The sequence below is a fragment of the Sceloporus occidentalis genome, unplaced genomic scaffold, assembly GCF_023333645.1.
Source record: "Sceloporus occidentalis isolate IW3139 unplaced genomic scaffold, rSceOcc1.0.p SCAF_12, whole genome shotgun sequence".
NCBI classification, from domain to species: domain Eukaryota; kingdom Metazoa; phylum Chordata; class Lepidosauria; order Squamata; family Phrynosomatidae; genus Sceloporus; species Sceloporus occidentalis.
The window spans coordinates 18,181,210-18,196,767 of record NW_028316992.1 but is presented as its reverse complement, the minus strand read 5'-3'; the positions used below and the strand labels follow the sequence as shown (position 1 = coordinate 18,196,767).

At 39.5% G+C, this 15,558-nt stretch overlaps 1 protein-coding gene across 4 annotated transcripts in view; it reads left to right on the top strand.

Annotated features, from left to right (window-relative positions):
• IKZF2 (IKAROS family zinc finger 2) overlaps window positions 1–15,287 on the top strand; it is a 124,195-nt gene extending 108,908 nt beyond the window's left edge. For 3 of the 4 annotated variants that reach the window (XM_089477654.1, XM_089477655.1, XM_089477653.1), the window contains exons 7-8: window positions 3,810–3,953; window positions 11,581–15,287. In XM_089477654.1, coding sequence (XP_089333780.1) covers window positions 3,810–3,953; window positions 11,581–12,305 — 869 coding nt within the window. In that variant the 3' untranslated portion in view covers window positions 12,306–15,287. The remainder of the gene's footprint in view (window positions 1–3,809; window positions 3,954–11,580) is intronic. The other variant, XM_089477656.1, reaches the window with a different exon arrangement.
• The last annotated feature ends 271 nt before the right edge of the window (window positions 15,288–15,558 follow it).

Sequence of the window (15,558 nt, the reverse complement as noted above, 5' to 3'; positions counted from 1 at the left end):
AGGGAATAGGGATTCAGCTTGTGGTGGTTGGGATTACACTGTCCCTGAAAACACAGGTTCACAGTTTGGGTGGATTCAGCTTTGAACCTGGAAGCCCAGATTTCTCTGGTTGCCCAGAGTGCTTTTGCACATTTAATGCCTGTGTGCCAACTGCACCACTTCCTTGAGATGCCAGACTTTGAGATGCCATGGTAGTATATGCCTTAGTCACATTCTGTTTGGACCAATATAACATGCTCTATTTGGGGCTGCCTGTTTAGAAATTTGAACTGTCCAAAGAGCTGCAGCCAGACTGTTAATTTACAGTACGCTGGTTAAAGAGACCACACAATGCCCCTGTTGAAGCTACACTGGCTGCCAGTTTGTTTCTGGGCACAATTCAAAGTGCTGGTTATGAGCTATAAAGTCCTATATGGCTCATGGCTAGGCTATTTGGCAACTCATATCTCCCTGTATGAGCTGACCTGGGCTCTAAAATCATTAGGAGAAACCCTTTTCTCAGTCCCATCACCATCACAAGCACAGTTGGTGGGGACATGAAAAGGAGCCTTCTCAGTAGTTGTCTCTAGATTCTTGAACTTCCTTCCTAGGGAGGCCAGAATGGTTCCTTTCCTGTTGTCCTTCCAGTGACAGGCTAAAACCTTTTTATTCAGAATGAAATTCTCTTTCTCTTGCTCCTCCCTCTCTTTTTCATTCTCCATTTTTTGCCATGGGGCTGGGCCTGATGGGCCTTGGGAGGATGAAAGGAGGAGACTGTGATATGTTCCACGATGATAGATAGATAGATAGATAGATAGATAGATAGATAGATAGATAGATACTATGGGAGCTGCCAGTTCAAGCATGACAAAAGGGCAGGGGAGGAGGCTAGTAGCCTTGTCTCCTCCAGCCATTTCCCTATTCAAAAATTCCCCCTCCAACCCTACTTTCTGTCTGTGGGAAGAAAAGATACAAAAAGTGGGCTGGGAAAGGTGTTGTAAGTGACTCTACATTAACCATCCCATTTGCTCCCTTCTGCTGTCCCCTCTCCGAACTTGGGCCACTACGTATATTGTGCATCCTGCAGTAGAAAGGTGGCTGTATTGCTGTCATTGTTTTCAGTCTTCTGCTGCTAGATGCCTTACAACCTCTTAACAAAACATGTATGAGCAGAGTTCACATAGCCATGCCTTTCAGCCCTTCTGTGGCTTCATCAGTCATTTGACTGTAACTGCAAAATCAGCCTATAGGAAGGTGTGTGTATATGTGGAGTTGTAATACCTGGCCGGTGGGCTTTGCTCAGCATGATTGGTTACCTCCTGTATCCTAAGTAGAGAACAAATATGAAGCTGGCAACAGTTCTGGTTATTTCAGGTGTCTGCTAATTTCCTTAGAAATTTTACACTGGTTGTCCCCAGGAATGTTAATCAGCACATGCCATATTTCTGAATGTGGTCTGGGTGGGTGTGGGAAGTCTCTTAGGCATTATCATGATAAAAGCAAGCATGTTATGAGAATTGTGTTGTTTTTAAGCTGTAGTTGGAAGAATAAACAGACAAATACCCAGGAAAAGACATTTAAAAAGTCAGCATCTTCAGTTGTAGCCTGTTTTGTTTGCCTCATCATCTGTTCCATCTTCTGTACTTTGTAAGGCTCTTGACTGCACCTTATAGAACAGATACACAAATTTGTCGTCATAGCGTGCTTTTAGTGCTGACCTGAATAATTTTCAGACATTAAACTTGTATATGCTGCTAAGATCCAAGGAGGAATATTAATATGATGAAGGTAGAGCCTAGTTATGGCTACTTTACCCCTTGCTTCAGAAGATGCCCATCTTGCAGGAAAGGTGATTTAGAATAAAGGAGCACTGTAACAGCTAGGCAAAGAAACATTATGCTGATCAGTATGGGCCTTGGCATAAGAACAGCTCTGAGACATATATATGTTTCTCTGTTGGTATTTGTGCAACATTGACTGATGCGTTATATCATTTCCCCAATCAAATCTACCAGTAATTAATGAATAAATAATAAATGTGGCATGAGTGAACCTGTGTAGAAGAGGGATTTATGTCTCTTCAGTTGAATGGCTGTAGAGTGTTTTTACCTGTGAAATTATAGACATGGAGGGCTCTCTCCATTCAATTGGGAATGGTAGTTTTCCAGATTTCTGATCATGCTACAAACACCCTCCAAACTTTCCAGCTGACCATGCATACAGCCCATACAAGCATTTGAAAGAATGCACATGGATGTACATGGAGCTTGACACTCTGATCATGTCCCTGGCTCCTCCCCATCACATTCATTTACTCCGGATAGCGTTATAAACATGGGCATTTCCATTTTTTATTGTGGGAAAAAGTTTAATCACCTCTCTCTCTCTCGCTCGCTCTCTCTCTCTCTCCTTTCACTTTCCTAATTTTCCACTTCCTCTCTCTATCAACCCTCACCCACATCATGCTTTTGTTAGAATTGCTCCTTTTTATCATTTTAAACAGTTCCATAAAATTTTGTACTGAGGTGTTCTAGGGTTCACAGTCCTCTCTTCTTCAGAGTGTAGAGGAGTCACACGTCAACTTTAGTAGAGCAATCTTGTGTATAGTGGAAGAGATGGCATCCAGGGACATAGCCAGAATTTTGGGAAGGGGGGGGGTCCAGACTAAGTGCCACCATTATAATGGGGCTTGGGCGTGATGGTGCGGCGGCACGCACCGTTCATTGAATCTAATGGAAAGGGGGAGTCCAGACCCCACGGACCCCCCCCCCTTGGCTATGTCCCTGTGGCATAATTTTGAGAACAAGGAATAAAAAGCAACTGCCATGCTAATACGAAAGGCTGTTTATTTTTACATTAAGGAGGAGTGTTCTGTTTTAATGATTTTTGTCTCTGTTAATAAGGACAGCAGTTGTTGGTTTTTAAAGTCACCATTATGCATGATTATTAGTATGGACTTCTCTGTTTGATTCACGGGTAGAATACCCTGGAAATAGTCTTCCTAAAACCATGCAGATTATTCTTTAGAAGCCACTTAGAGTGCAGTCCTAACTCACAAAAATGGCTGAGGTCCAACAGAGCTGACAGTAGGCCAACTGAAGCTATTGTGGGTGCAAACCTCTCTTAGTTTAAAGATACTGGAAATTACTTATGACTGTCATGGCTGTAGCCCAACTTTGTGCAAACATAGTAACGGTTTCTTTGGCCTGTGAGAGGTTTGAATCTGGCACAGCTTGGCTCCTCTCTCATTTTGCCCCTTCTCCTTCTCCCCTCACCCCATTTCTTGGCTTCTGGTTATCTGATCTCAGCCAGCAGAGCAGTTATACTGCCAGATTCCTCTGCTGGCTGATCTCTGACATCAACCAGCAGAAGGTGGGTATGCTGGCATAAGGACAGCTGGCGTAGAGGCCTCTGTCTCCTTGTAATTCCCTATTGCCAGTGCATCTTTGATTTAAAATTGCACTGTTATATATAGTTAGTTAATTCAGCAAGTCATAGAGATGTTGTTCACGTACTTGTAGCTTTCATCCTGTTCTAACACTCTTAAATATTCATCTTTCTCAAACTACTGATGCAAGAGAATGTGGATTGCTTACTCCTTCTCCCTGCTTCGCTCTGGCCTTAAGATACAAGGATCTATGCCCCCAGTGTGTAGGTTTTTCCAGCCGAAGATGGAGAGCATCACTGAATTACTCTCAAAACAGTTCTAGTACTTTTATAGTTGACTAACTATTTGCAAACCTCACTATGCTGACCATTTTATTTATTTATCCAATCTATGTTGGAAGTGTAGGTAGATCTATCTGATTTGGCTTTTTGGTTTTATGTAGTACCTACTATGGAAGATTGTAAGGAGCAAGAACCTGGGATGGACAACAATGTTACTCTGGTGCCTTTTGAAAGACCTGCTGTTATAGAGAAGCTGACAAGCAACATGGGAAAGCGTAAAAGCTCCACCCCACAGAAGTTTGTGGGTAAGCTTCAGATGAGCACTTTTGTTGTTTGTAGTAAAAAAAAAAAAAGGTAGCTTATTGTTAAATCCTACACACTTACATGTTCTCACATCAGAGTGGCACTCAAAAGGGAGGGGGATCTGGGAAGGGAGGAAAAGTGGGAGGGCTAGAAGGAAGTGTGGCCAGTACAGTTCATTATGACCTGCGGTGGAACATCCAGTCAGTGCAGAAAACCAAGGGGAAACTTTTTAAAGAGTAAATCATTTTATCCCCTCTGATTATAGATAAGTTTGATTATCGGAGGGCAAGAAATTGTATTAAATGGGTCAGAGCTTCCCAGATAAAAGAAGAAATGTCTTCTTTTTGTACCAACAGGATACTTTAAAAATATTTAAGTCCATATTTAATAAGGTGCATTTCTCTAGCCTTTGTTGTGTGGCAGAACACTGTTCAAAAGAGATACATGTGTAAGTACCTCCAAGTCACCTGTCAAATTACGGTGACCCCATACACACTTTTGAAAGAATATTGGTTGTGTAATTCTTCTTGCATTATCCCTGATATGTTCCAAGCATAGAATGATATTTTCTCAATCTATAAGTGGTATCAAATGGGCTATTTAGCCCTTTATGTCTGTTCATTAATTTTAGTTTCAGGGACTAAAAGATCTAGGGTTGATGTCCTCTGTGTGTGTGTGTGTGTGTGTGTGTGTGTGTAGCTTGGACAAGTTACTTTTTTGGACTATAGTTCCCTAAATTTCCCAGTCAGCACGGACCCTTTTTACTAGGCAATCATAGGAATTACAGTTCCAAAAAGTTACTTGTTCATGTTCTATTACATTTGTGGAAGTAAAGAAACCTAACCAGATGTGCTGACTGCAGGGACGTGTTAGTGGAAGCTGGTAGAGGAAAGCTGGCAAATATAGAGGAGTCAGTGGAAAGCTAGTAAATTTCCAAAGTTTAGTTTGTCTGAAACAGGAAGCAATTCAAGTAACTGCTGGATCAATCACACAGTTAAAATAATTGGATGAAGCTTGTTTGTTTATCATTTAAATACTGTATTTTTGTCTCTGTCTTTGGAGATCTCGGGGAATGGAACAGATGCAGTTAAGAAAAGCAACTTTAAACAATAGTAAACCAGTATGCACAGGAATCTTGTAGCGCCATTGTGACTAACTGAAAGAAGCTGGTAGCATGAGCTTTCATAGACTTGAGCCTACTTCCTCAGATGTTCAACATAAAACCAAAAAAAGCAAACAAACAAGCCAAATAAAATAAAAGAAGAAGCAAATTGCCTGCCCTAAAAATACAGAGATGGAAAAGAATGTTTCCCACTTAAGAAGAAGACAACAGAAATTGTCTAGAAGTGTGGTTTCAAGATAAACAAAATATAGTTATGTAAAACAGTACATTTTAAAATCCAGCAAAATTAGGGAGAGCATTGGGTGTTGGCAGGAGTGGACATTGCAGCAAACCTCTGGTATTAGACAGCTTCAGTTTCAGGAACTATTGCAAAAGTCTTTTCAGTTTTGGTATTTTTAGCTTGTGAAATGTCTGCAAAAGGGTCTATTAGAGTCTGGACTTTATGTAGGACTCATTATCCAAAGGCACCCACTTGGTGATGAGATGATGCAGGAACCTGGTACTTTTTCATTAACTCTGAGCTTAGTTGGGATCTTTACACTAGTTTGGGGCTGGACGTTTTTCAACAATAATATACCATAGTGCAATGCAAAGTATTTGTAAGGTGGGGAATTAAATGAATGGGCAATTAAGGCATATTAATTTTACAAAAGACCTGCTCCTGGTGGCATATTGTTTATGATTCATGGAAGGTATAATGTGCATAATGTCTCTTTCCAGATGGAGTCCAGTGTGTTAGATCTAGCCCCATTAGTTTTAATGGGACTTAAGCATACGCGGAATTTGTCTTGCACGGGGGTGGCGGGGGTGGAACGGATTCTCTGCATAAGACAAGGGCACACTAAAACACTGGCAGGATGAAAATGCAGCAAAGGAAAGCAGGCAGAAACAGCAGAGAGGAATGGGATGTGTGCCCCCTCCCCTTGGGGGGTTCTAGAGATCCAGAGGGCCCCTTTTGGAAGAAAGACAAAATACAAATTAAATAAAATTACAGATTAGAGTTGAATCGGCATGTTTATCTGAATTTGAACAAACAGTGGCCACGGCTACTATGCTTTCTATGTAGTTGCTATGCTCATGTTTGGTCTTTGACTCTCCTTCTTCCTTTTTTCAGTATTACTGGGCTGAAAACGCACTTGCACACACATACACACACCCCATGATGATTTACTTTGTGGAGCACTTTCCATGTGACAGTTGTTTGGAGGAGAGAGAGAGGACAAACATGCAAGCTAAGTAGCCTTGATTGAAAGGGATTGCCATTGCCCACTCAGCACCAAATGGAATGTTCTTGGCCAAAGGTTCTACCTTACTCATAGTGTAGGTTTTGAAATAAACATTGAAATCTTAAATATACTCACTGGTATGTAAATGATATAAGATAGAAAGTGAATCCAAACTGATGAATGATCTGGAAACCATGCCCTATGAGGAATGCCTTAGGGAGCTGGGTATGTTTAGCCTGGAGAAGAGAAGGTTAGGAAGTGATATGATAGACCTGTTTAAATACTTGAAGGGATGTCATATTGAGGCTGGAGCAAACTTGTTTTCTGCTGCTCCAGAGAATAGGACCCAGCGCAATGGATGCACACTAAAAGAAAAGAGATTCCATCTCAACATTAGGAGGAACTTCCTGACAGTAAGAATTTTTTGACAGTGGAACACACTCCCTCGGAGTGTAGTGGAATCTCCTTCCTTGGAGGTCTTTAAACAGAGTCTGGATAGTCATCTGTTGGGGATGCTTTGATTGAGATTTCCTGCATGACAGAATGGGGTTGGACTGGATGGCCCTTGAGGTCTCTTCCAACTTTATGATTCTGTGACAATCTCATGGAATAAATGACTATATAAGAACAGCTGTTGACCTTTCAATTTCATTGTATTTACCAAACCCTTACTCTTCTTAAGAGGTTATTGCTTGAACCACATGTCGGGTTCAGATTTTAGACTTACATTTGTGCACAGTTTTTGCCAGTCCATTTCTCAAGATCTCACCTGAACCTGGGGTCACAGAAGATACAGCAGTTCAATCTAATCCTTCCCCTATTATCAGGGCATTGTGGGGGGGGGGGGGGGGAGAAACACACGCAGAATCACAAGAACAAAAACCATAATGTACTTCCTCCTTAGATCAGATGTAATCCAGTTTTCCAAACATAGAAGCTGGCATGTGTGCGCGAATATGGCATGTGTTGTGGTGCTAAGATTTTCCTGGCATCTTGGTGACACAAGAAGGAGCAAAAGTATTATAGTTCTTGCACTATCAAGATAATTAAGTATTTGATCCAAGATTAGGTATTTCATAAAAAAATTATTGTATCCTTGCAGTAATCCTGAAGTATTGCGTCCATCTTACATCCCTGTGTCCATTTTACAGATGGGAAATTGAGTCTGAGAGACTGTACACCACTCAGTGACACTTTGTGTGTGTATATGGAGGGTGGGGATACCCAAATTGAAGCCCATTCAGCAGAGCAGAAGACTCCGGAACAACCTACTTGTCATTTATAAAGGTTGCTACAAATTGCAACCATCACAATATTTCCAAAATGTCATAATAATAATTATGAGAAGGTCTGTGGATTATCCATTCTTTTAATATGTTTACATTAGCCTATGTTGAATGTATCTATACATTATATTCTGTTTTCCTTGATTATATTATTCATCCTCAGAAAACCAATAAAGATAAACCATTCCTTCTTTATAGCAGGAGCAACAAAGCTGAAAAATAGTGAGGTTCCCTGTTCTCATCAGCTGGGCACAAATACCTAAGATAGATTTAAATTCAACTCCAGTATGATGATGAGCTAGCAAACAATGCAGTAAATCAATCAATCTGGAGTTGCAGAAGAAAGTGTCATGGTTTGGCATGTCTTTCTTATCTGTAGCTTGATCTCAGGTGGAATTATGCACTGAGCAATTTCAGTGCTATGGGTGAAGTTTCAGAAACATATCATGCTCCCAAGGCAGGGAAAAGTTAGAACTAACTGTCCAAAGCCAGGTATTGGATAAACCTGAATGAAGCAAACAGTGTTCACTGTTTGCAATAATGCAAGTTATCCTGGAAACCTTCCTGTGCAGTGAACTTATATGTGCCATTGCATGTGCTCAAGTAAAATTCTTCTGAAAATCAGCCTCATTTTTAGCAATGTCTATCTTTTCATTGATACAATCTTTACACTTTTCCCCCCCATTTTAGAAGAGTGGCATTTAAGTAGAGAACTAAAACAAAATCTCCATTACAGTATTTCATCAGCTCCTCTGCGCCAGCATGTGTCTGTCCAAAAAACCCAATGGTGCAGTTAGGTAATGGTAGACTCTAGATTTAATTACGTTCTGCTCCACCCTTTATTATTTATATAGCAATGTATGTTACTTTACAAAATTTGGTAAGCCAAGCCTGTCATGTTTAGGGTCTCTGCTCTGCAATGCCCCCACCAAATCTTGATCTTTCTGTTCTAAGGACTTGCCCTAATGTCTTGAAGGCGTGTAGCTATAGACTGAGAATATTAGAGGATTCCCCCCCCTCCCCCATGAAATTTTCCTTCATTCCTCAAATTTCTAACGTTGAAGTAACTGGAGTCCCTATATTGGGAGAAAGATGAGAGATAAGTTAACAAAATAATAATAATAATAATAATAATAATAATAATAATTTAAAGTTTCAGTTGAACATTTAGAAGTGAATTTGGCCCTGTGGATTTTCAAGTCCCATTATATACGGTGGCATATTAAAGTGGTGTCTGTTATATAAAATGACAAAATTAAGGTTTGCTTTTGGGAATTTATATCTTTTTGGAATATTTTCAAACCATGGATTCCATGGATATGAAGGGCCAGCTGTACATTCTCGGAGCACAAAGAAAGGGGGCAGGCAAAGATACCAAGGAAATGCAAACAAAACAAAGAGGAGAGTTCTAGTTGGGTTCAGTTTTTAATGGTTCATTCTCTGCGATGCTGGAAATTTGGGGATGAAAAGAAAATTTCATGAAGTGGGCAGAATTCTCATTTGGGAAGGGATAATGTGCTCATTTTGCCTGGCTACACCTCTGCTTCTGAGGTCCCTTGTGAATACTGCTTGTATTGAAGAACACTAATGTGACTGTGAGTGGCCACTTCATGTCAAACAGAAGAGGGAAGAGAAAAGGAAACTGTTTCCTAGGTGGCTTCCCATGATGTGGCTAACTGTATTGTAGGCAGGTTACTTTAGTTAAAGAACATGAAATTGTATTTTGTAGTGGTATGCAAAGAGATAGCTGTTGTGATGCAAAAGCGCCCTTAAACCTAACTGTGAAGAAGACATTTCTACCATGAATGTTCATGGACATGGTCCACATTGTTCATCATACATCTTTTTTTTTACTTGTCAGTATCCTTTATTCAGTGATTTCTTGTCCATATTCAAAACATTTTTATATTACATTATTTAACCTATAATGTTACATGTTTCATTATTCCATCTTCTTTCTTAACTTCATCTGTTGTCATAGAATCATAGAATCGCACAAGGGCCATCCAGTCCAACCCCATTCTGCCATGCAGGAAATCTCAATCAAAGTATCTCCGACAGATGGCCATCCAGCCTCTGTTTAAAAACCTCCAAAGAAGGAGACTCCACTACACTCCGAGGAAGGAGAGTGTTCCACTGTCGAACAGCCCTTACTGTCAGGAAGTTCCTCCTCTTTCCCTGTAGCTTGCATCCTTTGTTCCGTGTTCTAGTCTTTGGAGCAGAAGAAAATAAGCTTGCTCCATCCTCAAAGTGACACTCCTTCAATACTTAAACAGAGCTATCACATCATCTCTTAACTGTCTTTTCTCCAGACTAAACACACCCAGCTCCCTAAGTTTTTTCTCATAAGGCATGGTATCCAGACCCTTCACCATTTTGGTGGCCCTCCTCTGGACATGCTCCAGCATGTGTCATAGCCATTCATCTCTGTCATTTAATTCATCTGAAGTTATCTAGAGAGACCTTTTTTTTCCTCCTTTTTTATCATCCATTTTTTCATTCCTGCTTATTATTTGCTACTAGGGCAGATTCCCATAGCTTCCTTCAGCTTTCTCCTTCTTCTCTCTTTCTTTCTGTCTTAATCTTTTCTCAACCCTTCCCTTTAATCTCTTTTCTTTCTTTTCGTCCTTTTCTCTCAATATTCTCGCTTTCCCCCCCTACCTTAACCTGTTTCTCTTTCTCTCTTACTTTCCATTTCTTTTTTATCTTCTACCTTTCCCCTTTTATCCTTTTCTCCTTCTTCTCCAATCCTTCCTTTCAACCCTCTAATTTACATTCTTCCAGCCTTACCCTATTCAACTTTCTTACTACTTCTCATCTCTTTTCTTCTTTCAAGTTTGGCTTTCCCAGCCCCTCAAGGAACATCCTTGGTTGGACAATGTTGCTGCTATTTTACAAGATAGTTTACACTGAGATAAGACATCTATCTATCTATCTATCTATCTATCTATCTATCTATCTATCTATCTATCTATCTATCTCAGAAATCCCTAATTAAATAATGTCACATTTTCTTGATTTTAAGTTGCTTTGTTGCTAATTTTCACTTTGAATCTTGAACCTCCAGGCTGGATCCCAGACTAGAAAAATATGTATGCAGGTGTAAAAGTTTGGTGCGTGCCTTCTAGAGTACTTGAAAATAGCATTTCCTAAGTACAGGAGTTTTGTAACAATTGGTATAGATATATAGCGATGGTATCTAAATGAAATATAGTATATTTATATAAAATAAATAATATATAATAAGTATTTATATTTAATTCTGTTATCTGTATTTGCTACTATAAAATGAGAATTAGCTCTGATTGATCCCTTTAGCATGTGAACAAATGCAGATGGAAGTGTTGGATGCATTATTTACTTTGTGGAACCACTAAATTTGTTCATGAACTGTGGAGTCAGAAAATGGAACACTATGAATTACAGAGTGTTAAATCAAAAGGAAATTCTTTTTTTATGCTTCCATATTCAGATTCCACATCTGCTAATTTATTAAATGTCCCACTGAAATACACAGTCCTGTAAACACTGACGTAAGCCCCATTAAACACAGACCTGCATCTGAATGTGCATATATGAGATGGTGACAAGGGACAGGGCTTTCTCGCTGGCTGCTTCCAGGCTCTGGAGTTCCCTCTTTTAAAAGCTGGATTGCCTCATCCCTGCTCTTCTTTTGGCAGCAGATAAAAACATTTTTGATGTGCCAGACTTTTTCAAACTGACGAGGGTTGAGCTTTTAAATTTTTTGCAGTTCACATGTCAAGGTTTGTATATAGTTTTTAATACATTTTAATATTTTAACATGTACTATTTTTAACTTTTTAAATCATTTAATTGTTTTTGAATTTTATATTTTATTGTAATTGTTGTTATTCTGGTGCATAGGGCATATGCACACGGCATTTTCTTTTCTTTTTAATGCAAAATATCCCATGTTATGTTTTCTTCCCCTGTATGTGATTTTCTTTTTCTTTTCACTGTTCTATTCATGTAGGAGAGAAGCTCATGAGATATGGTTATCCAGATATTCATTTTGATGCGAACTTACCCTATGAGAGAGATGCTGAACTGATGCAATCTCACATGATGGACCAAGCGATCAACAATGCAATCTCTTACCTTGGGGCAGAAGGACTTCACCCACTGATGCAGCATACACCAAGCACAATTGCCGATGTGGCCCCTGTCATAAGCTCAGCTTATGCGCAGGTCTACAACTCTAACAGGATAGAAAGGCCGATGAGCAGAGAAACTACTGACAGCAATGAAAACAACATGGACGGCCCTATTTCCCTCATCAGACCAAAGAGTCAACCCCAGGAAAGAGAGGCTTCTCCCAGCAATAGCTGCCTGGATTCCTCTGACTCAGAGAGCAGTCATGAAGACCACCAGTCCTTCCAAGGAAACCCTGCCTTAAATCCCAAAAGGAAGCAAAGCCCCGCTTACATGAAGGATGACTCCAAGGCTTTGGATGTCTCTAAAGCATCTAAGGGCTCGTTAAAGGATATCTACAAGGTCTTCAATGGAGAAGGAGAGCAGATAAGGGCCTTTAAGTGTGAGCACTGTCGGGTTCTTTTCCTAGACCATGTCATGTACACCATCCACATGGGGTGCCATGGCTACCGGGACCCATTAGAATGCAACATTTGTGGCTACCGCAGCCAGGACCGCTATGAATTCTCCTCGCACATTGTTCGAGGGGAGCATACGTTCCATTAGGCCTTCACTTCCAAAGGGGACTCTGAAGTAGAAAAGCAAACAAAACACTGCACATGAAGAAATACTGCACTTACAATCCCACTTTTCCTCAGACGTTGACACACCTTTTGTCATTGCTATTGCTGTTGCTCTTATTTCTATTTTTTTTAAAGAAATGTTGTTATTTTTGTTGCTAACCTTATTCTGTGTATCCACTCTCACTTGGCACCAGTGGTGAAGTGGGAAGGAAGGAAAGGAAGGGACCAGAGAATAGTTCTATTTAGTTGGGGGCTTTTTTTGTTTTGGTTTTTTTTTTTTTTTGTTCTTATCGTCATTGTCTTTGTGTTTTGCTCTGAAAACTGGTGTTAACTTTTTAGTGGGAACTGAAAGGCAGTCTGTTTCTGTCACAATATTTTTTTCCATACACTTTGTAATACTGCAGGTACTACTAAACTCCACTAGATGCTCTAACATCTAACAGCAAATTGTCAGCTTTTGACAGGTTAATGATTTCAGGTAGATACATTTCAGAGAAAAGCCCTTTCAAATATGTAGATAAAAGTTTGGGGTAACAGTCTGTTGGGTTGAATTTTTTTATTTTGCTAAATTGTCCAGTTGGGGAGGGGAGGAGCAGCGGTGTGGGAGGTCTCATATAAATGCTAACCCATATTCTGTAGTTGTAGGAGCAAAAGCAAATAACAATATTCACTCAGAATTTACTTCTAGAGGTGAGCTACCCTCCCAGGGGCTATGTTTCTGCAATATAAATGTGTATGTGTAACACTGAATCATATAACAGAAGCTTGATTTTAGGTATGAATTGACATCTTCGGGACATTGGAAGTCCCACAGTCTTATTTTTACTTATTCTAACATGCACTTTTTAAAAAGAAAAGAAAAGAAAAACTGTTGGACTACTGGTATCCACTTCTGGAATAAATATTGATTTCCCATTGTTATACAGGCACTCAGCCTTAATTATGTGGGCCCTATGTACAAAGAAAAACCTTTTCAAATCTAGTTGTTTGTTGGGGGGGATTACAGTTGGTCTCTACGCATACTTATTCAGAAGTAAGCTGCACTTAGTACTATAGGTGTTTACTCCTTAGTAAGTGTGCTTACCTTAGGAATGCAGACAATTGATATGTAACAAATTCTGCTGCTTTAGAATCTCAGATATACTAATCGCAAATGAATTGTGAAAGCTTTTAAAAATTTTCTGCAGTGTTAACCACTTAGCGGCCATCTAAACCAAGGCTTAGAATTAAGAGAGCACTAGAGGTTGGTCTTCTGCAAATTCACTCTTTGGATTTGCTAATGTAATCCTGATCTTACTACCGTGATTGATGATCCACGGTTGTTATTCTGAATCAACAGTTCTGGTTTACATAGGCAGGAATTTCCAAGGAATGTAAGAGCAACTTTGCACATGCCACTTTTTCTGGAAAAGTTGATGGGGGGAGAGCGGAAAACTCACGGATAGTTTATTTTGTCCCATGTACACTTTTGCAGCTACAGTGTGTAGTAGCTTCAAAATATGTATATGTATAGCAAGACAGAGAGTTGTTTTATGCACCGTATTGTATGTAAGGAGAAATGATTTCTCCAAACTATTGAGGAAAAGTGTCATGTCTGAAGCAGCTTTAATCTTTTGCATGCACACATGCACCATGTTTGCAATCTTGGGTCATAATCTCAGGTTACTCTTCCTGGAGTTTATAATCATTAGGGAATTCTGCTTGTAGTTGCCAGAGATAATGACCTCTTATTGTTTACATGATCACTTACGCCAAGATGAAACATAACTGAGCAGAGAGCCCTGAATTATCCAGAGGTTTAGTTTCTTGACTGACAACTCTCTTCAGCTTCCAGTTAATCCCTTGATCGTATTAGCAAATGAAAGATTAAAGTGCATTAAGAGGTTACAGATTTTGAGGTTGTGGTTGTGTAAACAAGCCCTCTGTTGACTGTATACATTAGGTGAGCTAAGGATCTAGAGTCAGAACTTCAAATTTTATTTTATTTTAAAAATTATTTGCTTAGTGATATCAGTTTGTTGTTTTAATCAGAGGCTACCTCACATTTTTCTACATCCTTAGTTGCTTTCCCAGTTCTGGTGTAGAGATCTTTGCACATCTTCTTGTGGAATGGCAGACAGAGTAGATAACAACACAAGCATGCTATTGATGAGGGCAAGTTCTAAAATTGTTTCTTAACTCTTGAGAAGATTATTGGCAGTGTTTGATTTGGTTGATAGTATATATTTGAACGAGACAATACATGGAAAGCAGATGATTCTATAGCTAGTTTCCATCATTTGATGGGCTAATGCAGTAATTAATAAAGTCTTAATTCATAAACTAATCTACAATGCAATACAAATTAGCTTAGTGATGTAAAGTACAAATTTCCTGGATGGCCAGTTATACTCATATTTGCATGCCAGGGATAATTATTTGTATCCAGCTGTGTCTGCCTATAGTGGAGCAGACACTGCTGGTGTAATGGATTCCATGTCCACCTGTAGAACCTCCAACTCTGTAGGCCTCCCTAATACCAGAACACATTTGAGGGACATAGAGGAGTGCAGTCGGCCCTTCTTATACACAGATTTTTTTTATACATGGATTCAAGCATCCACGGTTTGAAAATGTTCAAAAAAAGTATAAATTTCAAATATCAAACCTTGATTTTCCATTTTTTATAAGGGACACCATTTTGCTATGTCATTATATTTAATGCGACTTGAGCATCCCCAGATTTTGTTATCCACGGAGGATCTTGGAACCAAACCCCAGCGTATAACAAGGGTCCACTGTACAAGGCAATGGCAAGAAAGGAAAGCCCCACTGTGTAAGGTGAAGCCACTTGTTGACATTGGATTTTACTCCTTGTCCTCATTGTTTGCCCAATCATAAATTCCAAAAAATAAAATAAAAAAGCAGCACTAATTGAAGAGCATCGAATTATCCAGGGCCTCTTTTTTGGATTAAAAAGGGGTCTCTTCAGTCCACCTTCTGCTTAATTCCTTGATCATATTTCAAATGAGGGATTCAAGTGAATTAAGATGTTGTGATTTGAGATTGTAATTGTGTGAACAAATTCTCTGTTCTGAATGTATCCTCAATCATTTTTCTAAATTACCTTTCTAGAAAGTAACACATCCCAAATTGCTCTTCATGCTATTCAAGGTGTTTTTAAAAAGCTTTCAGTCAGGAAGATAAGGTTCTTACAGGAAAAGAGCCATTGGTGTGTGCACCTTGCTTTCCATATT